Genomic DNA, 26754 nt, shown 5'->3' on the forward strand with positions numbered 1-26754 from the left:
ATGCAAACACAAGGAAATCTGCAAATGCTGGAAATTCAAGCACACAAAATGCTGGTGGAACGCAGCAGGCCAGACAGCATCCACAGGAAGAAGCACAATCCACGTTTCGGGCCGAGACCCTTCGCCAGGACTGTGCTTCTTCCTATGGATGCTGCAAAGCTATTTTGTAAGTTTTTAACTTCAACTTCAGCTCCTGACTGACCAGTTCAAGGAACTGAGCTGGATGTTCTTAGGACCAGCCAGCAAGCGGAAAATTTCATAGTTAAGTATTTTACTGAGGTGGTCACATTCAGAGTACAGGCTTCAGATAGTAGATGGTTGACCGTCAGGAGAAGCAAGGGGAGTAACCAGTCAGCGCCGGGCTTCCCTGTGGCCCTGGTACTGCTCGGGGGGGGGGTTGCAGAATAACCCATCAGGGCACAGCAGCAAGAACCAGGCCTGTGGCACACAGGCCGGCACTGAGGCTCAGCAGGTAGGGTAAATTCAGGCAGAGCAATAGTGATAGGAGACCTGATAGTTAGGGGCACAGACATCGCAGTTTTTGGCTGTGAAAGAGAAGCCAAGGTGGTATGTTGCCTCCCAGGTGCTCGGGTTCAGGATATTCCAGAGCGACAGCAGAACTTTCTCAACAGGGAGGATGAGAAGCCAGAGGTTGCAGTGCACATTGGCATCATTGACGTAGGTAGAAAGGGGTAAGAGGTCCTGTGCACTGAGTATAGGGATTTAGGGAAGAGACTGAAGAGCAGGACCTCCAAGGCAGTAATTCCTGGATTACTCCCAGTACAACAAGCTAGGCAGTGATCATAATACTATAGAATTCCTTTTCCAGTTTGAGAAGAAGATAAAGTCAGTATTACAGTGGAGTAAAGGGAAATACAGAGGCATGAGAGAGATGGCCAAAATTAATTGGTAGGGGAGACAAGCAGGGATGATGGCAGAACAGCAATGGCTGGAGTTTCTGGGGGCAATTTGGAAGGCGCAGGGTAGATCCATCCCAAAGATGAAAGAGTGTTCTGAAGGGAGGATGAGGCAACTGTGGCTGACAGGGGAAGTCAAAGACAGGACAAAAGCAAAATAAAGGGTATATAATATAGCAAAAAACAACAGGAAGTTGGAGAACTGTGAAGCTTTTGAAAAGCAACAGCAGGCAACTAAAAAGCCATAAGGAAAGAAAAGATGAAATAATGCTAAGCTAGCTAATAATATAAAAGAGGATACCAAAAATTTTTTGATATATAAAGTGTAAATGAGAGGTGAGAGTGGTGGAAAATCATACTGGAGAGATAGTAATGGGAGACAAAGAAATGAAGGATGAACTTAATAAGTATTTTGTGTCAGTTTTCACTATGGAAGAGATTAGCAGTATGCCAGAAATTCAAGAGTGCCAGGGGGCAGAAGAGGGTGTAGTTGCTACTTACTAAGGAGATGATGCTTGGGAAGCTGAATGGTCAGAAGGTGGGTAACTCACCTAGACCAGATGGCCCATGCCCCAGGGTTCTGAAAGAGGTAGCTGAAGAGATTGTGGAGCCATTAGTAATTACCTTTCAAGAATCACTGGATTCTGGAGTTGTTCCAGAGAACTGGAAATTACAAGTATTATTCTACTCTTTAAGAATGGAGGGAGGTGGAACAGCAGAGTAAGCCAGTTAGTATACTTTAGTGGTTGAGAGTCCATTATTAAGGATGAGGTTTTGGGGTACTTGGAGGCACATAGTAAAGTTCGCCAAAGTTAACATGGTTTTCTAAAAAGGAAATCTTGCTTGACTAATTTGCTGGAATTATTTGAGGAAATAACAAGTAGGATAGACAAAGGAGAGTCAATAGATGTTGTTTACTTGTATATTCAGAAGGCCTCTGACAAGATGTCGCACATGAGGCTGTTTAACAAGAACCCGTGGTATTACAGGAAAGATACTAGCATGGATAGAGCATTGTCTGATTATCAGGAGACAAAGAATGGGGTTAGCTGCTAGTGATAAGTGGTGTTCTGCAAGGGTCTGTGTTGGAACTGCTTCTTTTCACGTTAAGGTGAACAATTTGGATGACAGAATTGATGGCTTTGTGGCTTGTAGACAGTACAAAGATAGTTGGAAGGATAGGTAGTATTGAGGAAGCAGAAAGTCTGCAGGACAAATTGAGAAAATGGGCAAAGAAGTGGCAATTGGAATATAGTGTAGTGAAGTGTATGCCATGCACTTTGGTAGAAGAAATGAAGGTGTGGATTGTTTTCTAAACAAGGAGAAAATTCAAAAATCAGAAGTGCAAAGGAACTTGGGAGTCCATGTGCAGGATGTGATGCTGAGGCTTTATAAGGTATTGGTCAGACTTCTCTTGAAGAATTGAGAACAGTTTTAGGTCCCGTTTCTAAAAAAAGATGTACTCACATTGGAAAGGGTTCAGAGGATGTTCATGAGAATGCTGGGTATTAAAGGGTTAACATACAAGGAGCACTTGATGGCTCTGGGGCTGTACTTGCTGGAGTTTAGAAGAATGGGGGGAGGGATCTCAATGAAACCTATTGAGTATTGAAAGACGTAGACAGAGTGGATATGGAGAGGATGTTTCCTATAGTAGGGGGGTCTAGGACCATTGCATACAGGCTCAGAATAGAGAGAACATAGTTGAAAAGGAACTTCTTTAGGCAGAGGGCAATGAATCTGTGGAATTCATTGCAAGGATCTGCTATGAAGACCCAGTCATTTAATATGTTTAAAACCAAGGTTGATTGGTTTTTGGTAAGTCAAGGCATCAAAGGTTATGGGGAGAAGGCAGGAGAATGGGGTTGAAATGGATAATAAATCAGCTATGATGGATGGGCAGAGCAGATTTGATGGGTCAAAAGGCTTATTTGTGTCTTATGGTCTTAGTATGAGCAAAAATACGAGTCTATTCACTATGCAAGAGTGCCTAGAGTTGACAGAAATAACTAAAATCCCCAACAGGAATGAGACGTATCAGGGCAATAGTCAACACATTACACAGAACTGTGATTAGTCACTATAATCAGTTTAAATGTGAGCAGTGATGCACAGCTGTGATTTATTATCCAGTCTTTGTGCCCTGACCTCAATAAATCATAGTGGGGGTTAAAGCAAACATTAGTGTGCATGACTCTGTTTTCTACAAGTGATGAAGCTTGTTCATTTGGATTTTCAGCACCTGCACAATCTCTTGTGTGTACCACCCAACTCCTTTTCCACTCGGGGTCTGAGGGACAAGGAACCAGTGCATGGCTGATGCAAGGCGCTGCCTACCGGACCTGGACACTAATTTCAAAAAGTTTCAACTAGCCACATGAAAGTAACCGTTGCCATGGCCAGTGAATTTTTCAATTCATTGCAGTGGGGTGTATCAAATCAGTGGCTTCTAGCTCATAGTAAACCCAGCATGGAATCACCTGAAGACAAAGACCAGACAAGGATGTGAAAGTGGCATCACAGGTATCCATGGTAGTGAGGAAGGCCTTCAGTATGCTCAACCTGCAAAATCTCTCGTGTTTTAGTATGCTGGCCATCAGAGGCATAGAACACTACAGCACAGAAACAGGCCCTTTGGGCCATCTAGTCCATGCCAAATTATTATTCTGCCTAGTCCCATCATTATGTACCCGGACCACAGCCCTCCATACCACTCCTATCCATGTACCTATCCAAAGGTCTCTTAAATGTTGAAATCAAACCCACATCCACCACTTCCATTGACAGCTCGTTTGACATTCTTACCCCACCCTCAGTGTGAAGAAGCTGCCCCCTCAGGTTCCCTTAAACATTTCACCTTTCACCCTTAACTGATGACTTCTATTTCTAGTCTCACCCAACCTCAGTAGAAAAAGTCTGCTTACATTTACCTTACCCTATCTATATTTTTCATAATTTTGTATATTCTATCAAGTCTCTCCTCATTCTCCTAAACTCTAGGGAATAATGTCCAAAGCTATTTAACCTTTGCCTATAACTCAGGTTCTCAAGTCACAGCAACATCCTTGTAAATTTTCCTCTGTCAGGACACTCAGCATAGAAGTTGGAATACTATTTAACAGCTGTGCAATAACTTGAAGTTTCACCCAGGGAACCTTGTTCAGTATTAGCTACCCTGTTATAAGAACAAATTCTATTAAGTTGCAAACTGTAAGTAAGATTTATGAGAATTGAGGGCCTGAGCTATAGGGTGAAGTCAGCAAGGGCTGTATTTATTGTAGAGACTGAAGGGGCACAATGGTTGGTTGTCCATCGTATCAAACAGTGACAGGAGACCTTCACAGGAGAGTTTTTGAAGTTGAAAAGCTGTTGCATTGGGGCAGTTCCGCTCTCTCGATCTCAGAAGTCCAAGTCCAGTGGTACAGATAGCTGTCGCATCTGGAATCATCCTTGGTTACAGTGGATGACCATGACTTCTTCTGTGCCTTGCCATGCCCCTTGCCCTCCACAAATGTCTTTTTGGCCATTAGATCTCACCCGCCAAGTCCACCAGACCTGACTCCACATGCAAGAACAGGCATGTTCCTGCCTCCTCAGAGTAAGAGGTCTGCCAGCTCCTTACCTGGTTCAGCCATCCTGTCGAAGCGGACTACCAGGGTGTGGCCACTGTTGCATGCAAACAGCTACTTGGAGCCACAGGTGAGAGCCGAGTGTCCAGTGGGAACCAAAGATGAGCTGTCCTAGAATGGACATGATAAGCACCTTCACTAGACATGCTACCCCTCCCTGGACACCCCATACACCATAGAGGAACATTAAGGTACAAGGAATATAGAAAGAATGAATGCACATAGTCTTTTTCACAGGGAAAGGGAATCAAAAACTAGAGACATGGTTTAAAGTGGAGGGGGTGAGGTTTAACAGGTACCCGATGAGCAATTTCTTCATACGGAAAGCGATGTCAATGTGGAATCAGATGCCAGAGCAATTGCTTGAATAGGTACAACAACAGTATTAAGACCATGAGCAGAATTAGGCCATTTGGTCCATCGACTCTGCTCCCCTATTCCATCATGGCCAGTTTATTATCCCTCTCAACCCCATTCTCCTGCCTTCTCCCCATAACATTTGACACCCTGACTAATCAAGAACCTATCAACCTTGGCTTTAAGTATATCTAATGACTTGGCATGCACAGCTGTCTGAGGCAATGAATTCCACAGATTCATTACCCTCTGGCTAATGAAATTCCTCCTCATCTCTGTTCTAAATGGATGTCTTTCCATTCTGAGGATGTGCCCTCTGGTACTAGATCTCCCACTATTGGAAACATCCCCTCCACATCCACAGTGTCAGCCTTTGATATTCAATAGGTTTCAATGAGATCTCCTTCCCCTAATCTTTTGGGCTACAATATGTATGGGCCCAGATCCATGAAATGTTCCTCATATGTTAATTTTTCCATTCCCGGGATCATTTTTGTGAATCTCCTCTGGACCCTCTCTAATGCCAGCACATCTTTTCTTAGATATGGGGCCCAAAAGCACTTTGGACATGTATACATAGTAAGAAAAATTTAGAGGGATGTGGTCAAATATGGGAAATTAGGACTAGCTTGGACGAGCTGGGCTGAAAGACCTGCTTCCATGTTGTGTAACTCTGTGAGAGATTGCTGCTTCTCAGGAAGTCATCAGGGTTTTATAATAGCAGAGTTCATTTTCTTTATTTATTTAGAAATATAGCACGGTAACAGGTCCTTCCAGCCCAAAGAACCTGTGCCACCCAATTACACCAATGGGACCAATTACACTACTAACATGGACGCTTTTGAGATGTGGGTGCAAACTGAAGCACCTGGTCGAAAGCCAGGTGGCCACTGAGAGAACATACAAACCCCTTATTGACAGTGGTGGGATTGAACCTGGGTCATTGGTGCTGTAATAGTTTTACGCTAACTGTTACGCACTGCTCCCCCCAATGGGCAGCATAGCGAATCAAATATCTCACAGTTCTGGTCACGGTCTCTGGCAACGGGACCTGGAGAGATTGTTTCCTTTATACCTGCTCCAAGGGAACTGAGGTCAATTGTCCCAATTCCACTGCTATATTGACTGCACTATGAGCACATAGCCCCTGTCCTTCTGGACATTTTGCATCGAGTGCTTTAGACCATACGACCATAAGACATAGGAGCAGAATTAGGCCATTCAGCCCACTGAGTCCACTCTGATATTTCATCATGGCTGATCCCAGATCCCATTCAACCCCATACAACTGCCCTCTCACATATCCTTATTACAGGAAGGATGTGGAAGCTTTAAGGAGGGTGCAGAGGAGTTTTACCGGATGCTGCCTGGATTGGAGAACACTAGCTTATGAGGATAGGTTGAGTAAGCCACAGCTTTTCTCTTTGGAGAGAAGGAGGATGAGAAGTGAGTTGATAGAGGTGTGTAAGATGATACAGTGGACAGCCAGAGACTTTTCCCATGGCAGAAATGGCAAAAGTAAGGAGGCATAACCTTAAGGCAATCGGAGGATAGTGTAGAGATGTCAGAGGGAGCTTTTTTTACACAGTGAGTGGAACACACTGCCGGGGTTGATGGTAGAGGCAGATACATTAGGGGCATTTAAGAAACTCTTAGATAGGCACATGGATGATAGAAAAATGGAGGGTTGTATAGGAGGGAATCGTTAGATTAAAATCAGTTAAAATCAGTATAAAATCATGGGCTGAAGAGCCTGTACAGAGCTGTAAAGTTCTGGTAATTTTTTGGCACATTAACCTTCAAAAATCAAAATATTGAGTTCCATAGTTGGCATGTTATATTGAAGTTGCATAAGACGTTGCTGAGGTCAAATCTGGAGTACTGTGTGCAGTTCTGATCACCTACCCATGGACTTCAGTCCCTGGAGCGTAGCAGAAGGAGGGGAGATTTGATAGTGGTACACAAAATTATGAGAGGTATAGATAGAGTACATGCAAGCAGGCTTTTTCCATTGAGGTTAGGTGAGAGTAGAACTAGAGGTCATGGGTTAAGGGTGAAATATTTAAGGGGAACATAAGGGGAAACACCTTCACTCAGAGGATGTGAGAGTGTGGAACCAGCTGCCAGTGGAGGTGATGGATGAAGGCTCGATTTCAACATTGAAGCAGAATTTGGATAGGTACATGGATAGGACGGGTATGGAGGGCTACAGTCCTGGTGCAGAACAATGGGACTAGGTAGTTTAATGGCTCAGCATGAATGGATGGGCCGAAGTGCTCTATGATTCTATAATGCTCTATGTACAATACTTCTTAGTCCTTTCCTCCCATCCCTTGGCTACCAAACTCACTGGTGCTGGCCGCTCGCACCGGGACTTACGTTGGTCAGTAGTTTGTCCAGGTTCACATCCACAGCTATGTTCCCATGTTCATCCCCTGGTTCTTCGAGGTCACTGTAGAGGTCAAAGTGCAGGCGTGCCAACTTCTCTTGCATCTCACGCACGTGTTCCATCTGCTCGATGGAACACTCATTGCCTGTAGTGACAAAGGAAATAAATCTGCATCTCTAAAAAGCAAAGAGGATGATGTAGAAGCTCGGGTGCATTGGCAATGTGTGGGACACTGGGAGACAGGAGGAGTCATTCATTCCTTAAGGAATGAGAATAGGTTGAGCTCAAGAGCCACAAGATAATGTTGCAGCTCTGTAAAACTCTGGTTAAACCACAGTTGAATACTGTGTTCAGTTCTGACTGGCTCATTATTAGGAAGATGTAGAAACTTTGGAGAGGGTGCAGGGGAAACTTACCAGGACGAGCGCCTGGATTACAGAGCATGTCTTATGAGGATTGGTTGAATGAGCTAGGGCTTTCTCATTGGAGACGTGACTTGATGGAGGTGTACAAGATGATAAGAGGCATAGATCAAGTGAACAGCCAGTGACTTTACCCCAGGCAGAAAGAGCTAATACCAGGGGGGCAAGATTTTAAGGTAACTGAAGGAAAGTATAAGGGGGGTGTCAGGGGTAAGTTCTTTACACCAAGAGTGGTGGGTGTGTGGAGCACTCTGCCGGGGTGGTGGTAGGGGTGTCTATGAAACTCTTAGGCACATGGATGATACAAATATGTTGGAGGGGAGGATTACACTGATCTTGGAGTAGGTTAAAAGGTTAGCAAAAAATTGTGCGTCAAAGGGCCTGTACTGTGTCATAACACACTGTTCTGTAGGACACTGAAGAAATGAATCACGATCCACTTTCACCCAGTCTAACTTTCACTACCACTCTCCATTTCACCATCCATTCTGCAAGTTGCACAGTAACCACAGATGCTGTAACTATTGCAATCAATAGTCCAGTATCTTTTGCCAAGTTCCACATTGAATTTATCAACTTACAAGAATGTTGCCAGGACTCGAGGGCTGAGTAATTGGAAAAGGTTGGACAGGCTGGGGCTTTATTCATTGGAGCACAATGCTAGCCTGCTCAACTGAGCGGCTGGACAGGCTGGGACTTTGACACTGAGAGGCTGGACAGGCTGGCACTTTGAAACTGAGAGGCTGGACAGGCTGGGACTTGACACTGAGAGGCTGGACAGGCCGGGACCTTTGACACTGAGAGGCTGGACAGGCTGGGACTTTGACACTGACAGGCTGGACAGGCTGGGACTTGACACTGAGAGGCTGGACAGGCTGGGACTTTGACACTGAGAGACTGGACAGGACGGGACTTTGACACTGAGAGACTGGACAGGCCAGGACTTTGACACTGAGAGGCTGGACAGGCTGGGACTTCCACACTGAGAGGCTGGACAGGCTGGGACTTGACACTGAGAGGCTGGACAGGCCGGGACCTTTGACACTGAGAGGCTGGACAGGCTGGGACTTTGACACTGAGAGACTGGACAGGCTGAGACTTGACACTGAGAGGCTGGACAGGCTGGGACCTTTGACACTGAGAGGCTGGACAGGCTGGGACTTTGACACTGAGAGACTGGACAGGCCGGGACTTTGACACTGAGAGACTGGACAGGCCGGGACTTTGACACTGAGAGGCTGGACAGGCTGGGACCTTTGACACTGAGAGACTGGACAGGCTGGGACTTTGACACTAAGAGGCTGGACAGGCTGGGACCTTGACACTGAGAGGCTGGACAGGCTGGGACCTTTGACACTGAGAGGCTGGACAGGCTGGGACCTTTGACACTGAGAGACTGGTCAGGCTGGGACTTTGACACTGAGAGACTGGACAGGCCGGGACTTTGACACTGAGAGGCTGGACAGGCTGGGACCTTTGACACTGAGAGGCTGGACAGGCTGGGACCTTTGACACTGTGAGACTGGACAGGCTGGGACTTTGACACTAAGAGGCTGGACAGGCTGGGACCTTGACACTGAGAGGCTGGACAGGCTGGGACCTTTGACACTGAGAGGCTGGACAGGCTGGGACCTTTGACACTGAGAGGCTGGACAGGCTGGGACCTTTGACACTGAGAGGGTAGACAAGCTGGGACTTTGAGTCTGAGAGGTGATGTTACAGAGGTCTATAAACTAATGAGGGGCTTAAGTAGGATGAATGCATAATTCTTTTCCTTATGAAAAGGGAATCAATACCTAGAGGGCACAGGTTTAAGGTGAGAGCAGAAAGAGTTAAAAGGGACCTGAGGAGCAACTTCGTCACGCAGAGAGTGCTGTGTATATGGAATGAGCTGCTAGAGAAAGTGATTGAGATGGGTACAATAACAACATTCAAACAATATTTGGTTAAATACATAGACAGGAAAGGCTTGGGCCAAATGCAGTGAAATGGGACTAGCTTGGTTAGCATGAACTGGTTGGAATGTAAGGCCTGTTTCCATGCTGTATGACGCTATGACTTTATCTTAGGTGAGCACCTCAGTCAGCATGGACAAGTTGAACTAAAGGGCCTGTTTCCCAGCTGTTTAAGTCTACAATACCAGTCACAGCATGGTGGAGTTATCATAGTGCCTTAGATTGAGCCAAAGAGTAATGGGAAACCTATGAATGGGAGCTCTGTAAAGGCAGGCATTGTACACACATTATCTTGTAACTTAATTCTATCTTGCATAGATGAAAACTGGACATTTGCATGGCACCAGAAGCCCAGGGGCCACATAGACTCATTGAGTGTTACAGCACAGATACAGGCCTTCTGACCCACCTAGTCTGTGATGAACCATTAATTCGCATAGTCTCATCCATCTGCACCTGGACTATAGCCCTTCCTATCCCTCACATCCAGGTACATATCAAAATGAAATTGAACCTGCATCCAGCACTCCCGCTAGCAGTTTGTTCCACACTCTCACCACCCTCCGAGTGAAGAAGTTTCCCCTTAGATGTTTCACTCTTCATCCTTAACCCATGACCTCCAGTTCTAGCCTCAATGGAAAAAGCCTGCTTGCATTTACCTGATCTATAGCCCTCCTAATTTTGTATACCTCTATCAAATCTCCCCTCATTCTCCTACACGTCAGGGAATAAAGTTCTAACCTATTCAGGTCCCCTAGTCCTGGCAACATATTTGTACATTTTCCCCGTACTCTTTCAATCTTACTTATATCTTTCCTAAGTCAACATTACCATGAAGAGAAGAGTGAGGTGAGGTGTACTACAACACATGACAAACGGGGATGGTGATGTGTGTTGGGTTCAGCTGCACTGAGAAATGCAGATGTTAATTGAAGGAAAGAACAGCAAAGTAACTCAACTCCGTGTGCTTTGTGCCATCAGCTTCAGAGCTGAGGCAATGAGACCCAGGCTGTACTTTGGACAAGAACCTTCTAACCAGACAGAAGAGGCCTTTTACCAAACGCTTGAAGCTTTCCAGAGTGGAAGTCATTCAGGAGGCTGAGCAGTCCTCTCTCCATCTCTTTCACATCAGATACATCGGTGAGGAAGGAATGCTGGATGGGGGCCGACTGGGTGCTCTTTCCAGCTGAAGTCTGTGGTTTAGGCTTCTCTATAACAACCCTGAGTTACAGAAGAAACAGAAGTCAGAGTCAGGGTGGTTTAAAGCAGACAACTAGGGTCTACACAATGTGTTCTTCAGGACACCTGCTCCACACTGTGGGGTCCTGCTGTGTGACCTGATCTTCTCCCTTTGAGACTTGAAAGTGCAATAATTCTGTGTTCAATCTAAAGCTATCAGATACTACACATCGTGAATGCCAAGGAAAATTAATAACCTCTTCAGAAACCAAAACAAATCTTGACTGATTTCTTCATTACTTTATAACATTTTACCCTAGAAAAGAGGCTAATAAATGACAGATGGAAGTTACTGCAGACAAGTGTGAGGTGTTGCACTTTGGGAGGACAAACACAGTGAGGAGTAGGACACTGAAAAGTGTGGTAGAACAAAGGGATCTGGGAATATGGATCCATAATTCATTGAAAGTGGCATCACTTTACTATTCATTTATTGTTATTGCAATTATAAGTTTATTAGTTCTTTGAAAGTGACCTTGAAGGTGGATAAGATCGTAAAGAAAGCTTTTGGCACATTGGCCTTGATCATCAAAATATTGAGTGCAGGAGTTGGGATATTATGTTGAAGTTGTATAAGATGTTGGTGAGGCCAAATTTGGAGTATTACATACAGTTCTACTCACCAACCTACAGGAAAGATATCAATAAGATTGACAGAGTATGGAGAAGATTTGCTTGGATGGTGCCAGGACCTGACGATCTGAGTTATAGAGAAAGGTTGAACAGATTAGATCTTTATTCCCTGGAGTGCAGTCAAATGAAGGGAGATTTGATCAAGCTATACAAAATTATGGGAACTATAGATAGGAAAAATGCAGTCTTTTTCCACTGAAGTTAGGTGAGACTAGACTAGAGGTCATGGGTTAAGGGTTAAAGGTGAAATATTTAAGTGGAACATGAGGGGAAACTTCTTCACTCAGAGGGTGGTGCGAGTGTGGGAGAGCTGGAAGTGGAAGTGGTGGATGTATGTTTGATTACAACACTTAAGTTTGGATAGATACATGGATGGGAGGGGATGAAACTAGGCAGAATAACTGGCATGGACTAGATGGGCTGAAGGGCCTGTTTCTGTGCTGGTAGTGTGAAGGAGCAGAGGGATCTTGGGGTACATGTCCACAGATCCCTGAAAGTTGCCTTACAGGTGAATAGGGTAGTTAAGAAAGCTTATGGGGTGTTAGCTTTCATAAGTCAAGGGATAGAGTTTAAGAGTCGCGATGTAATGATGCAGCTCTATAAAACTCTGGTTAGGCCACACTTGGAGTACTGTGTCCAGTTCTGGTCACCTCACTATAGGAAGGATGTGGAAGCATTGGAAAGGGTACAGAGGAGATTTACCAGGATGCTGCCTGGTTTAGAGAGTATGCATTATGATCAGAGATTAAGGGAGCTAGGGCTTTACTCTTTGGAGAGAAGGAGGATGAGAGGAGACATGATAGAGGTATACAAGATAAAAAGAGGAATAGATAGAGTGGATAGCCAGCGCCTCTTCCCTAGAGCACCACTGCTCAATACAAGAGAACATGGCTTTAAAGGTAAGGGGTGGGAAATTCAAGGGGGATATTAGAGGAAGGTATTTTACTCAGAGAGTCGTTAGTGCGTGGAATGCACTGCCTGAGTCAGTGGTGGTGGCAGATACACTAGTGAAATTTAAGAGACTACTAGACAGGTATATGGAGGAACCTAAGGTGGGGGCTTATATGGGAGGCAGGGTTTGAGGGTCGGCACAACATTGTGGGCCGAAGGGCCTGTACTGTGCTGTACTATTCTATGTTCTATGAATCTATAGACATTTGTAAATGTGACAAAGGGAATACAGAAAAAATAAACACACAAGTATCATTAACTGAAGGAGGAATAAGTGATGAAAAAATCAATCTAAAATATCAAATAGTCTAACATGTCACTCTCTGCTGATGGTGTTGTCTCTCAAAGACTTGACAAAAATCATTTTGAGCCTTATAGCAAATCACAGAAGTGAAGTAAGAATCAAAATTTGCAACAAACTATTTTTGAAATACAAATTCTCATTTACTGAAGGTGCAGGGGTAATTCTGACAGAACCTGCACACAATAAACTGTTGAGGCTACCGATGTCCCCGCTTGGTTTCTCTCCACACTGGGATAGTGAGGTAAAGTTAACCATAGCCCCGTTCTTTACAAAGTTGGACTTGGAACCCGTCTGCTCTGTACCGTCTCAATACCACATCAGATTTATTTACTCAGTATGCCACAGTAATGTGATCCTTTGTTTAATGCAATCAAAAGTTCCATAAAACTTGGTAAACATTAACGAATCCTTAATGATATATCTTTTCTTATCAGTTGCAATGTTTAAGTCATGTTGACTACGACCGAGTGGAAGCTCACCAAGTCATTTCTGCTGGCTTCCGTTCAGCCACTTGGCTGAGTAACAGACAGAGGTATGGAAATAGTTGCTCACCCCTTATTAATTCAAGATTATTTAATATCGCTTCCAGTACACAAATGTAAAGGAGAACAAAATTAATTGTTACTCTGGATCCGACGCAACACAAAAAAATACATAATAAGATAAAGGATACAATAATAAAAAACACAATAAATATAAATATATGATAACTTATATGCATAGATTGATTGTATGTCTATAAAGTGACGCTAGGCACAGCAGAATCTGTACATAAGGAAATGATAAAGTAGTGGTGGTGGGGTGGTGAGAGAGTGGAGGTGTTGATCAGCCTTCTGCTTGAGGAAAGTAATTGGTTTTAAGTCTGGTAGTCCCGGTATGGATGTTATGTAGCCTCTTCCCTGATGGAAGTGAGACAAATAGTCCATGAGCAGGTGGGTGGGATCCTTCATGATGATACTGGCACCTTTCTGTGTATATGTTCTTGATGGTGGGTAGGCTGGTGCCAGTGATTCATTGGGCAGTTTTGACGACCTGTTGTAGAGCCTTCTTGTCTGCCCCCGTGCAGTTTCCATACCATGCAGAGATGCAGCTGGTTAGGATGCTCTCTACTTCACATCTGTAGAATGATGTGCCTAGTTCGACTCTCTTCAGCCTCCTCAGATTCAGATTAGTTTATTGTCACATACATAAGGGCAAAATGAAATTCCTTGTTCACAGAATAAACAGTATAATGGTAGTAATACAACAATAAGTACAACTACAGCTACGAAACAACAGAATGATGCACAGAACATCGAACACTGCAGCACAGTAAGGCCCTTCAAAAATCATTAACCTACTGAGATCAATCTAACTCTTCCTTCCCACATAACCCTCCATTTTACTATCATCCATGTGCCTATCTCAGAGTTTCTTAAACATCCCTAACATATCTGCCTCTACTATATCCCTGGCAGTGTGTTTCATGCAGTCAGTACTCTGTAAAAAGAGCTACCTCTAACATCACCCACTACACTTTCCTGCAATTACCTTAAAATATTGTCTCTTTGTATTAGCCATATCCACCCTGGGAAAAGGTCTCTGGCTGTCCACTGAATCTATACCATTTATCATCTTGTTCACCTCTATCAAGTCACCTCTCATCCTCCTTCATGCCAGAGTGAAAAGTCCAAGCCTGCTCGGTTTAGTTTCATAAGACATGCTCCATAATCCAGGCAGCATCCTGGTAAATCTCCTCTGCATCGTGCACACTCGATACAGTAGTGTAATCTGAGGTAGTGCAAAAAGAACTGACCATAAAGGGGTAGAGTTAAGGATTCGAAAATGTGACAGGAAGGTTAAGTGAAAGGGGGATTGGCTCATATCTTACTATTGCTGTCAAAAACAGAAGAAGACTGCAATAGTAGTGATCTCTAAAGTAGAGAATTAATTCACAGATTGATACAGACCAAGGGTGCCAGCGCAGTAAATTGATGCACTAAACACCATGCCACTGTGCCACCCTGCAGTGCCTCCACTCTATTCAGTGACCCCTCTTGCATGACAAAGCTCCAAGCAAAAGCCAATAGTTGAGTTCAAAACTACACAGCAATTTCATTAAAATATTGGCTTATGGTTACACACTGATAACTTGATTTTGTGTGACATCTGACCATATCATTCTAAGCAACAGAAAAGTCTTCCCTCCTGTTTAACTTCAGGTAGCCATTGAGGACTTCTCAACCTTCTGAATTCAGCGCTGAATTTAATAACCACTGCTCACATTCAGGCAAAAAGTGCTGGCAAACCTTCTCCCACAGATTTCCCCACGAGGTAAAGGACAGTTGAAGAAGTTTGGTATGGGCCCCCAAATCCTAAGAACTTTCTATAGGGGCACAATTGAGAACATCTTGACTGGCTGCATCACTACCTGGTACGGGAGCTGTATTTCCCTCAATCGCAGGGCTTTGTAGAGTGGTGTGGACAGCCCAGCGCGCATCTGTAGATGTGAACTTCCCACTATTCAGGACATTTATTGAATTGAATTCAATTGAATTTATTTCTCACATTCCTCACATACATGAGAAGTAAAAATCTTTATGTTACATCTCCATCTAAATGTGCAATGTGCAATCATAGTAATTTATAATAAATAGAACAGTCAATGTTATATAGAGTACACTCAAATCAGCATGAGTTCATCAGTCTGATGGCCTGGTGGAAGAAGTTGTCCCGGAGCCTGTTGGTCCTGGCATTTATGCTGCAATACTGCTTCCCGGGTGGTAGCAGCTGGAAAAGATTGTGGTTGGGATGACCTGAGTCCCCATTGATCCTACAGGCCCTTCTTATACACCTGTCTTTGTGAATGTCCTGAATCATGGGAAGTTCACATCTACAGATGCACTGGGCTGTCTGCACCACTCTCTGCAGAGTCCTGCGATTAAGGGAAGTACAGTTCCCATACCAGGCAGTGACATAGCCAGTCAGGATGCTCTCAATTTTGCCCCTGTAGAAAGTTCTTAGGATTTGGGGGCCCACACCAAACTTCCTCAAGAGTCTGAGGTGAAAGAGGCGCTTTTGTGCCTTTTCCACCACACTGCTGGTGTGCACAGATCACGTGAAGTCCTTGGTGATATGGATGCCGAGGAACATGAAACCGTTTACCCTCTCAATCCCAGATCCATTAATGTCAATAGGGGTTAGCCCATCTCCAAAGATAGATGTGTAAAAAGGGTTCGAAGGAATATTGGTGACCCAAGTCACCCCAACCACAATCTATTCCAGCTGCTACCATCCGGGAAACGATACCGCAGCATAAAAGCCAGGACGAACAGGCTCCAGGATAGCTTCTTCCACCAGGCCATCAGACTAATTAATTCATGCTGACGCTACTGCATTTCTATGTTATACTGACTGTCCTGTTGTACACACTATTTATTATAAATTACTAAAAATTGCACATTGCAAATTTAGATGGAGACGTAACAAAGATTTTTACTCCTCATGTATATGAAGGATGCAAGTAATAAAGTCAATTCAATTCAAAATCAATTCAAGAAGTGAGGATTTAGAAAGCAAAAATAGCTTAGGGATTTGGAGTGAAAAACAAACTGCTAGAAGCACTCAGTCTATACAGGGAAACAACTGCTATTTCAGTTTGTGACCCATGATCAAGCCTATTTCCTTTCACATATAAATTCCACATACTGTAGTGCAAGTGGTTTCACTAGAAAGCCAAATTATCTCGAAGATCTAATTAATATGAAAAGCTACAAACAAGAGAAAATCTGCAGATGCTGGAAATACAAGCAACACACACAAAATGCTGGAGGAACTCAGCAGGCCAGGCAAGCAGCATCTAGGAAAAGAGTACGATTGTTATTTTGGATCGCAACCCTTCCACAGGACTAGAGAAAAAAAGCTGAGTAGGCTTAAAGGTGGAGAGAGGGAAGCGAGAAACATAAGGTGATAAGGGGGAAAAAGATGAAGTAGAGAGCTGAGAAGTAAATTGGTGAAAGAGCCAGAAGTCTGGAAGAAAGAAGAGGGGAGAGGAGCACCAGTTGTATAGACATGTCTATCCATGGCCTCCTCCACAGTTATGATGAGGCTACACTTTAAGTTGGAGGAAGGACACCTTATATTCTGTTTGGGTAGCCTCCAACCTGATGGTATGAACATCAATTTCTTAAACTTCCGGTAATGTCCCCCACCTCCTCTCTTCTTCACCATTTCCCATCCCCTTTTCCCTCTCTCACCTTATCTCCTTGTCTGCTCATCACCTCCCTCTGGTGCTCTTCCCCCATTTTCTTTAATGCGGTCTCCCTGATGACTACACCTGCAGGAAGTGCAGCCAACTCCAGCTCCTGAAAGACCGCATTAAGGATGTGGAACTGGAGATGTAGGAACTGAGGATCATCTGGGTGGCAGAGCAATTGATAGATATGACTTTTGAGTAGGTGGTTACACCCAGAGTGCAGAATTCGGGAAGTAGATGGGTGAATAAAGAGATAAGGGAGAAAGAAGTCAGTGTAGTGTCCACCTGTGGTCATTCCTCTCAGCAACAAGTATATCCCTTTGGATACTCTGAGGTGGATGACCTACCTGGGCAAGGCAGCAGCAGCCAGACCAATAGCACTGTGGTCGGCTGTGAAGCTCAGAAGGGTAGGGTTGAAGCCAAGCGGAGCTATAGTCATAGGGGATTCGATAGTTAGGAGGACAGATAGGAGATTCTGCAGCAGCAAAAGAGACGCCAGGATAGTGTGTTGCCTCTTGGGTACTAGGGTCCAGGATGTCTCTCAGCGGTTCCAGAATATTCTTGAAGAGGAAGGTGAGTAGCTGGAGGCCATGGCACATGTTGGTACCAATGACATTGGCAGGAGAGGGGTAGAGGTCCTGCGCAGTAAGTTTAAGGAGTTAGGAAGCAGGCTGAACAGCAGTATCTCCAAGGTGGTAATCTCTGGATTACTCCTGATGCCACAAGCTAGGGAAGGTCAGAACAGGAAGATAACACAGATGAATGAGTGGCTGAGGAGATGGTGCAGGGGGCAGGGTTTCAAGCTCTTGGATCATTGGCTTTTCTGGGGAAGGGGTGACCTGTACAAGTGGGACGGGTTGCACCTGAACTGGAGGGGAGGGAGGTTGGCGCACAAGTAGAGACAGCTTGTAGGAAGCTTGTGAAGAAGGATAAGCAGATGATAGAGCAAAGAAGCACTCAGCTTGATGGTTTGTGATGTGTCTATTTTAATACAAGGAGTATCATAAACAAGGTGGATGAACTTAGAGCATGGATCAATACGTGGAACTTTGACATTGTGGCCATTACAGAGACTTGGACGTCTCAGGAGAAGGAACGGCTGCTGAGTGTGTCAGGCTTTAGATGTTTCAAAAAAGGACAGGGAGGGAGGCAAAAAAGGTGGGGGAGTGGCATTGTTAATTAGGGATAGTATCACAGTTGCAGAAAAGGAGGAAGTCATGGAGGGATTGTCCACTGAGTCAGTGTGGGTGGAAGTCAGAAACAGGAAGGGGACAATATCTCTACTGAGTGTTTTTTGATAGACCCTCCCAATAGTAACAGAGACACTGAGGAGCAGATACAGAGGCAGATTCTGGAACGGTGCAATAATAATAGGGTTGTTATGATGGGTGATTTTAACTTTCCTAATATTGACCAGCATCTCCTTAGAGCAAGGGTTTAGATGGGGTGGAGTTTGTTATGTATGTTCAGTAAGGTTTCCTGACACAATATGTAGATAAGCCAACTAGAGGAGAGGCTATACTTGATCTGGTACTGGGAAATGAGCCTGGTCAGGTGTCAGATCTGTCTGTGGGGAAGCATTTTAGAGGTAGTGATCACAACTTTACCTCCTTTATCATAGTGTGGGAGAGGGATAGGAACAGACAATTTGGGAAAACATTTAATTGGGGTAGGGGGAAATATGATGCTGTTAGGCAGGAATTTGGGAACATAAATTGGGAGCAGATGTTCTCAGGGAAACGCACAGCAGAAATGTGGCAAATGTTCAGGGAACATTTGCATGGCGTTCTGCATAGGTATGTTCCATTGAGGCATGGAAAGGATGGTAGGGTAAAAGAACCATGGCGTACAAAGGATGTAGAAAATCTAGTTAAGAAGAAAAGCTTATGAAAGGTTTAAGAAACTAGGTACTGTTAGAGCTCTAGAAAATTACACGAGTGCTAGGAAGCAGCTCAAAAATGAAATTAGGAGAGCTAGAAGGGGCAATGAGAAGGTCTTGGTGAGCAGGTTTAAGGAAAACCTCAAGACTTTTTACAAGTATGTGAAGAGCAAGAAGATGAGCCATGTGAGAATAGGACTAATCAAGAGCAATAGTGGAAACATGTGCATGGAGCAGGAGGAAGTAGCAGAGGTGCTTAATGAGTACTTTCCTTCAGTGTTCACCAATGAAAAGGACCTTGGCAATTGTAGGGATGGTTTACAGCAGACTGAAACACTTGAGCATATAGACATTAAGAAAGAGGATGTGCTGGAGCTTTTGAAAGGTATTAAGTTAGATAAGTCGCAGGACCAGACGAGATATACCCTAGGCTACTTTGGGAAGTGAGTGAGGAGATTGCTGAGCCTCTGGGGATGATCTTTGCATCATCAATAGGGATGGGAGAAGTATCAGAGGATCAGAAGGTTACAAAACATTGTTCCCTTGTTCAAGAAAGGGAATAGAGATAACCCAGGAAATTATAGACCAGTGAGTCTTACTTCAGTGGTGGGCAAGTTGTTGAAGATCCTGAGAGGCAGGATTTATGAGCATTTGGAGAGGCATAATATGATTAGGAATAGTCAGCATGGCTTTGTCAAGGGCAGGTCATGCCTTATGAGCCTTACTGAATTCTTTGAGGATGTAACTAAACACATTAATGAAGGTAAAGCAGTGGATGTAGTGTATATGGATTTCAGTAAGGCATTTGATAAGGTTCCCCATGCAAGGCTCATTCAGAAAGTAAGGAAGCATGGGATCCAAGGAGACCTTGCTTTGTGGATCCAGAATGGGCTTGCCCACAGAAGACAAAGAGTGGTTGTAGATGGTTCATACTCTGCATGGAGGATGGTGCCCAGTGGTGTTCTGCAGGGATCTGTTCTGGGACCCCCTCCTCTCTGATTTTTATAAATGATCTGGATGAGGAAGTAGGAGTTTGTTTGTAAGTTTGCTGATGACACAAAGGTTGGGGGTGTTGTGCACAGTCTGGAGGGTTGTTCGAGGTTACAGCGTGACATCGATAGGATGCAGAACTGGGCTAAGAAGTAGCAGATTGAGTTCAACACAAATAAGTGTTAAGTGGTTCATTTTGGTAGGTCAAATTTTAAGACAGAATCTAATATTAATAGTAAGACCCTTGGCAGTGTAGAGGATCAGTGAGATCTTGGGATCCATGTCTACAGGACACTCAAAGCTGCTGCTAAGTATTGTTAAGAAGACATATGGTGTGTCAGCCTTCATCAACTGTGGGATTGAGTTCAAGAGCCGTGAGGTAATGCTAAAGCTATACAAGATCTTAGTTAGACCCCACTTGGAGTACTGTGTTCAGTTCTGGTCACTTCACTACAGGAAGGATGTGGATACTATAGAGAGAGTGCAGAGGAGATTTACAAGGATGTTCCCTGGATTGGAGAGCATGCCTTATGAGAATAGGTTGAGTGAACTTGGCCTTTTCTCCTTGGAGTGATGGAGGATGACCTGATAGAGGTGTATAAGACGATGAGTTGCATTGATCATGTGGGTAGCCGGTAGCTTTTTCCCAGGGGTTAAATGGCTAACACAAGGGGGCATAGTTTTAAGGTGCTTGGAAGTAGGTACAGGGAGGTTGTCAGAGATAAGTTTTTCACACAGAGAGTGTTGGGTGCGTGGAATGCATTGACGGTGACGGTGGTAGAGGCCGATGCAATAGGGTCTTTTAAGGGACTCTTCAATAGGTAAATGGAGCTTAGAAAAATAAGAGGGCTATGCGGTAGGGAAATTCTAGGCAGTTTCTAGGGTAGGTTTCATGGTCGGTGCAGCATTGTCGGCCAAAGGGCCTGGAATGTGCTGTAGATTGTTCCAAAAAAAGGTTGGCACAACATTGTGGACTGAAGGACCTTTACTGTGCTATACAGTTCTATGTTCACAAGCCTGAGAAATAATTAACACTTCACTTAAGTAAAATGAGTTTCTCATATGTAATCAATGCTTAAAAGGACCTGCTCATTTGATTGCAATAACAAAATGAGAGTGTGCTTTTTTTCATGAAACTAATAATTACTAAATATATTGTGACCTTTTTAAGTTTGCCCAAAGCAAAAGGATTAACAGTTCAAACAAATCAAAAACAACGCCTATTCTCTCTGAACCAGCACCTTTAGTAAACAGGTTTAATGACATCACCACTGGGCTGATTGGAGCCATTGATTTCAGCTCACTGGCATTCGGAATAAATCCCTCCCTTCCATATTTAAGTGATCCAATCAGTGTTGGTGCTCACAATTTGACTGCAATAATTGCAATACACCTTTTAAACTGAACTGCGTCTGTCCTCTACCGCCAGGCACACACAGATTCTCAACACAAAATACATTTTAAAACTTTACTCTTTACATTTTACACTTTAATACAAGTTTTAAAACCTATTAGAGTTGAAAGATTGATACAATTAGAATGTAGCTTATATAAATACATTCACTGAATGAGAATGATAATCAGAATCTGGTTTATTATCACTGACATGTTGTGAAATTTGTTGTTTGTGGCAGCTGTACCGTGCAAAAGAGAGCAAAATCGTGAGGTAGTGTTCATAGGTTCAAGAAATCTGATGATTAAGTGTCCTTAATAATGGAGTCACTTTCTTCAGGCATTGCCTTTTGAAGATGTCCTTGATGCTGGGGACGCTACTGCCCATGATGGAGCTGGCTGAGATTATAACCCTCCACAGCATTTTCAGATCCTGTGCATTCACACTTTCATACCAGACAAAGTAGAAAAGTACAACGTCAATTTATTATCAAAGTACATATACAAACCTGAGATCATTTACTTGTGGGCATTCACAGTAGGTATCAGAAACACAACAGAATCATTAAAAAAAAACTGTCCCCAACAGGACTAAAAACCAACATGAAAAAAAAACCAACAAACTATGCATAAACTATGAATAAAAGAAGATATAATAATGGGGAGGGAGAGGGGAAGGGGGAAGGGGGAAGGAGGAGGGGGGAAGGAGGAGGGGGGGAAGGAGGAGGGGGGGGGAAGGAGGAGGGGGGGAAGGAGGAGGGGGGGGAAGGAGGAGGGGGGAAGGAGGGGGGGGGAAGGAGGGGGGAGGGAAGGAGGAGGGGGGAAGGAGGAGGGGGGAAGGAGGAGGGGGGGAAGGAGGAGGGGGGAAGGAGGAGGGGGGGAAGGAGGAGGGGGGGAAGGAGGAGGGGGGAAGGAGGAGGGGGGGAAGGAGGAGGGGGGGGAAGGAGGAGGGGGGGAAGGAGGGAGGGGGGGAAGGAGGAGGGGGGGAAGGAGGAGGGGGGGAAGGAGGAGGGGGGGAAGGAGGAGGGGGGAAGGAGGAGGGGGGGAAGGAGGAGGGGGGAAGGAGGAGGGGGGGAAGGAGGAGGGGGGAAGGAGGAGGGGGGGAAGGAGGAGGGGGAAGGAGGAGGGGGGAAGGAGGAGGGGGGAAGGAGGAGGGGGGGAAGGAGGAGGGGGGAAGGAGGAGGGGGGGAAGGAGGAGGGGGGGAAGGAGGAGGGGGGAAGGAGGAGGGGGGGAAAGGAGGAGGGGGGGAAGGAGGAGGGGGGGAAGGAGGAGGGGGGAAGGAGGAGGGGGGGAAGGAGGAGGGGGGGAAGGAGGAGGGGGGGAAGGAGGAGGGGGGGAAGGAGGAGGGGGGAAGGAGGGGGGGGGAAGGAGGAGGGGGGGGAAGGAGGAGGGGGGTAGGGAGGGGGGGAAGGAGGAGGGGGGAAGGAGGAGTGGGGAAAGGAGGAGTGGGGAAGGAGGAGGGGGGGAAGGAGGAGGGGGGGAAGGAGGAGGGGGGGAAGGAGGAGGGGGGAAGGAGGAGGGGGAAGGAGGGAGGGGGGAAGGAGGGAGGGGGAAGGGGGGAGGGGAAGGAGGAGGGGAAGGGGGGAGGGTGGGGGAAGGGGGGGAGAGGGGGAAGGGGGGTGGGAAGGGGGATGGGAGGTGGGGAAGGGGGAAGGAGGAGGGGGAAGGGGAAGGAAGAGGGGGAAGGGGGATGGAGGAGGGGGTAGGGGGATGGAGGGGGGGAAGGGGGAAGGAGGAGGGGGAAGGGGGAAGGAGGAGGGGGATGGGGGAAGGAGGAGGGGGGAAGGGGGAAGGAGGAGGGGGAAGGAGGAGGGGGAAGGGGGAAGGTGGAGGGGGAAGGGGGGAAGGAGGAGGGGGAAGGGGGGGAAGGAGGAGGGGGAAGGGGGAAGGAGGTGGAGGGGGAAGAGGAGGAGATGATGACAAATATCAAGAACATGATATGACGAGTCCTTGAAAGTGAGTTCATAGGTGTGGGAATAGTTACATAAGTGATGGGACCAGAGAATTTGAGTGAAGTTATCCCCTTTGGTTCAAGAGCCTGATGGTCAAGGGGTAATAACTGTTCCTGAACCTTGTGATGTTGGTCCTGAGGCTCCTGTACCTTTTTCTTGATGGCAGCAGCAAGAAGGGAACATGGCTTGAATGGTAGGGGTCCCTGATAATGGATGCTGCTTTTCTGTGACAAATCTCTAACCTTTAGGGAATCCTGCAAGAAGATTCCCAAGTCCCTTTGCACTTCAAGTTTTTGTATTTTTTCTCCATTTAGAAAATAGTCTACCTCTTCATTTTGCTACCCAAATGCATGACCATACAATTCCTGACACTGTATTCCAACTGCCACTTCTTTGCCCATTCTCCTAATCTATCTAAATCCTTCCAGAGCCTCTCTATTTCCTCAAAACCATCTGCCCATTCACCTATCTTCATATCTTCTGCAAACTTTGCAACAAAGCCATCAATTCCATCATCCAAATCATTGACATACAAGGTAGAAAGAATCAGTACCAACACAGACCCGAGGAACACCACTGGTCACTGGCAGCCAGCCAGAAGAGGCTCCCTTTAGTCCCAATCTTTGCTTCCTGCCATTCAGCCATGCTTTATCCATCGTGGAATCTTTCCTGTCATGGATTCGTAGCTAATGTCAAACAGACTCTAGATGGACTGAACGATATAAATCAACAGGCATGAAACAGCACATCCTGATTCCCTTCCCATCATTTTGCCCAATTTTATCCAGGCCAGCTTGATAAAGTCACTAAATAATTATTAACAACAAATCACCTGTAGTACCAGAGGAAATAACTGGACCACTGTTACACAAGTTCAAGAGCGCTTACCGTGCTACCCCAAGCCCACTGGTAAGTCTGATCACCTGGCTGTACTTCTACTCCCTGAATATAGGCAGAGACTGAAGGCTGCAGCACCAGCAGTGAGGACCAAGAAGGTATGGAACAGGAAGGCACAGGAGCTCTTAAAGGACTGCTTAGAATCACTGGACTGGACTGTGTTCGGGGAGTCATCTTCGAGTCTGGATGAGTATGCCACAGTTGTTACCGACTTCATTAAAACCTGTGTGGATGAGGGTGTGCCCACGGAAACTTACTGTACATTCCCACACTAATAAGCCGTGGATGAACAGGAGTTTCATCATCTGCTGAGGGCTAGATCTGTGGCATTAAGGTCTGGCATCCAGTTTGCATAAGAAAACCAGCTATGCCTTGCAGAGGCTTATTTAAAAAGCCAAGAAACAACTCTAGGAGAACTTGCAGGCCATATCAGATACACATCAACTCTGGCAGGGTTTGTAGGCTATTACAGTACTTCCTACAAAGCGACACCCAGATGAATGAATGGCAGCAATGCTTCACTACCAGATGAGCTCAATGCCTTTCATGCTTACTTTGTAGGGAGAATATAAGTACAGCTATGAGGATCCCTGCAGCATCCGATGACCCTGTGATCTCTGTCTCAGAGGCTGACAGCAGGCTTTCTTTCAAGAGGGTGAATCCTCTCAAGGCAGCAGGGCCCGATGGAGTACCTGGTACATCTCTGAAAACCTGTGCCAACCAACTGGTGGGAGTATCCAAAGACATTTTCAATCATTCACTGCTACATTCAGAAGTTCCCACCTGCTTCAAAAGGGACAACAATTATAGAAGAGCAGTGTGAGCTGTCTCAGTGACTACCATCCAGTAGCACTCATATCTACGGTGATGTAGTGCTTTGAGAGGTCGGTCATGGCTAGAATCTACACCCATCTCAGGAAGGATCTGGACCCACTACATTTTGCCTATTGCCACATTAGGTCTACGGCAGCCACGATCTCAATGGCTCCATGCAGCCTTGGATCACCTGGACAACGTAAATACCTATGTCAAGATACTGTTTATCAACTACAGCTCAGCATTTAACACCATCATTCCAACAATCGTGATCGAAAAACTACAGAACCTGGGTCTCTGTACCTCCCCCTGCAACTGGATCCTCAACTACCTAACCGGAAGACGACAATCTGTGTGGATTTGAAATAACATCTCCACCTCACTGACAATTAACAATGGCACTGCATAGGGATGTGTGCTTAACCCACTGCTCAACTCTTTCTCATAACTGTGTGGCTAGGCATAGCTCAAACAGCATCTACAAGTTTGTTGATGATACAACCACTGTTGGCAGAGTTTCAGGTGGCGACGAACGGGCATACAGGAGCAAGATATACCAGTTAGTCGATCAGCGTTGCAGCAATAGCCTTGCACTCAACATCAGCAAGACCAAAGAGCTGATTGTGAACTTCAAGAAGCATAGATGAAGGATCACAAACCAATCCACATAGAAGGATCAGAAGTGGGGAGAGTGAGCAATTTTAGGTTCCTGTATGTCAATATCTCTGACGACCTAACCTGTACACAACATATTGATGCAGCTATAAAGAAGGAAAGACAGCTGCTATATTTCATTACGAGTTTGAGGAGATTTGGCTTGTCAACTGAAACACTTGGAAAAGTTTACAAATACACCATGGAGAGCATTCTGACTGGCTGCACCAGCATCTGTTATTGGGGGGGGGGGGGGGTTACAGCTCGAGATCGAAGTAAGTTGCAGAAAATTGTAAAATTAGTCAGCTCTGTCATGGATACAAGCCTCCACAGTATCCAAGACATCTTCAAGCAGTAGTGCCTCAGTGGCGTCCAGCATTAAGGATCCCCACCACCCAGGGCATGCCCTCTTCACAGTGTTACTGTTGGGAAGGAGGTACAAAAGCCTGAAGGCACACAGTCAACGATTCAGGAACAGCTTGTTCCCCTCAGCGATTTGACATTGAACCCATGACCATATCTCACTACTTCTCATTTCTGATATTTTTGCATGACCTATTTTAACTTCACTTTAATAGACATATATACACTTAATATAACTCAGATCTTTTTTTCTGTATTTATCAAGTATTAAAGTTAACAAATTTCATGACATTTGCCATTGATATTCAATCTGATTCTAATCCTGAAGTGATAACCATCTCCTTTGTCTTGTTGACATTAAGGAAGAGGTTATTTGCCTGGCACCAGGCCTTGAGCTCTAGCAGCCTATGCCAGAAATTAGAGAGGATAGGGGGCAGGAGAATGAGTTTGCGAAGCTGAAAAATCTAAAGGTAGATAAGTCATCTGGGCCAGATGGGTTACGGAAGAGGAAGCTGAAGAGATCATGGAGGCATTAGTAATGATCTTTCAAGAATCAATAGATCCTGGCATGGTTTTGGAGGACTGGAAATTGCAAATGTCACTCCACTCTAAGAAGGGAGGAGTTAGAAGAAAGGAAATTATCAGCCAGTTGGCCTAACTTCAGTGATTGAATAGATGTTGGAATCCATTAAGGGGGTACTTTGAGACACATGATAAAGTAGGCCAGAGTCAGCATTGTTTCTTTAAGGAGAAATCTTGCCTGACAAATCTGTTGGAATT

At 45.2% G+C, this 26754-nt stretch overlaps 2 protein-coding genes across 2 annotated transcripts in view; both read right to left on the bottom strand.

The window, feature by feature from the left end:
- LOC140202029 (epithelial cell-transforming sequence 2 oncogene-like) overlaps window positions 1-4584 on the bottom strand; it is a 72497-nt gene extending 67913 nt beyond the window's left edge. The window contains 1 exon segment of the mRNA XM_072266890.1: window positions 4540-4584. The gene's annotated coding sequence lies outside the window, so the exon portion shown is untranslated.
- Window positions 1-26754, bottom strand: part of ccdc28a (coiled-coil domain containing 28A) — a 49969-nt gene that overhangs the window by 2640 nt on the left and 20575 nt on the right. The window contains exons 3-4 of the mRNA XM_072265794.1: window positions 10727-10890; window positions 7283-7437 (exon numbers count right to left, since the gene is read on the bottom strand). Of these exons, the coding sequence (XP_072121895.1) occupies window positions 7283-7437; window positions 10727-10890 (319 nt within the window). The remainder of the gene's footprint in view (window positions 1-7282; window positions 7438-10726; window positions 10891-26754) is intronic.

Source organism: Mobula birostris, chromosome 8 (assembly GCF_030028105.1).
Source record: "Mobula birostris isolate sMobBir1 chromosome 8, sMobBir1.hap1, whole genome shotgun sequence".
Taxonomy (NCBI): domain Eukaryota; kingdom Metazoa; phylum Chordata; class Chondrichthyes; order Myliobatiformes; family Myliobatidae; genus Mobula; species Mobula birostris.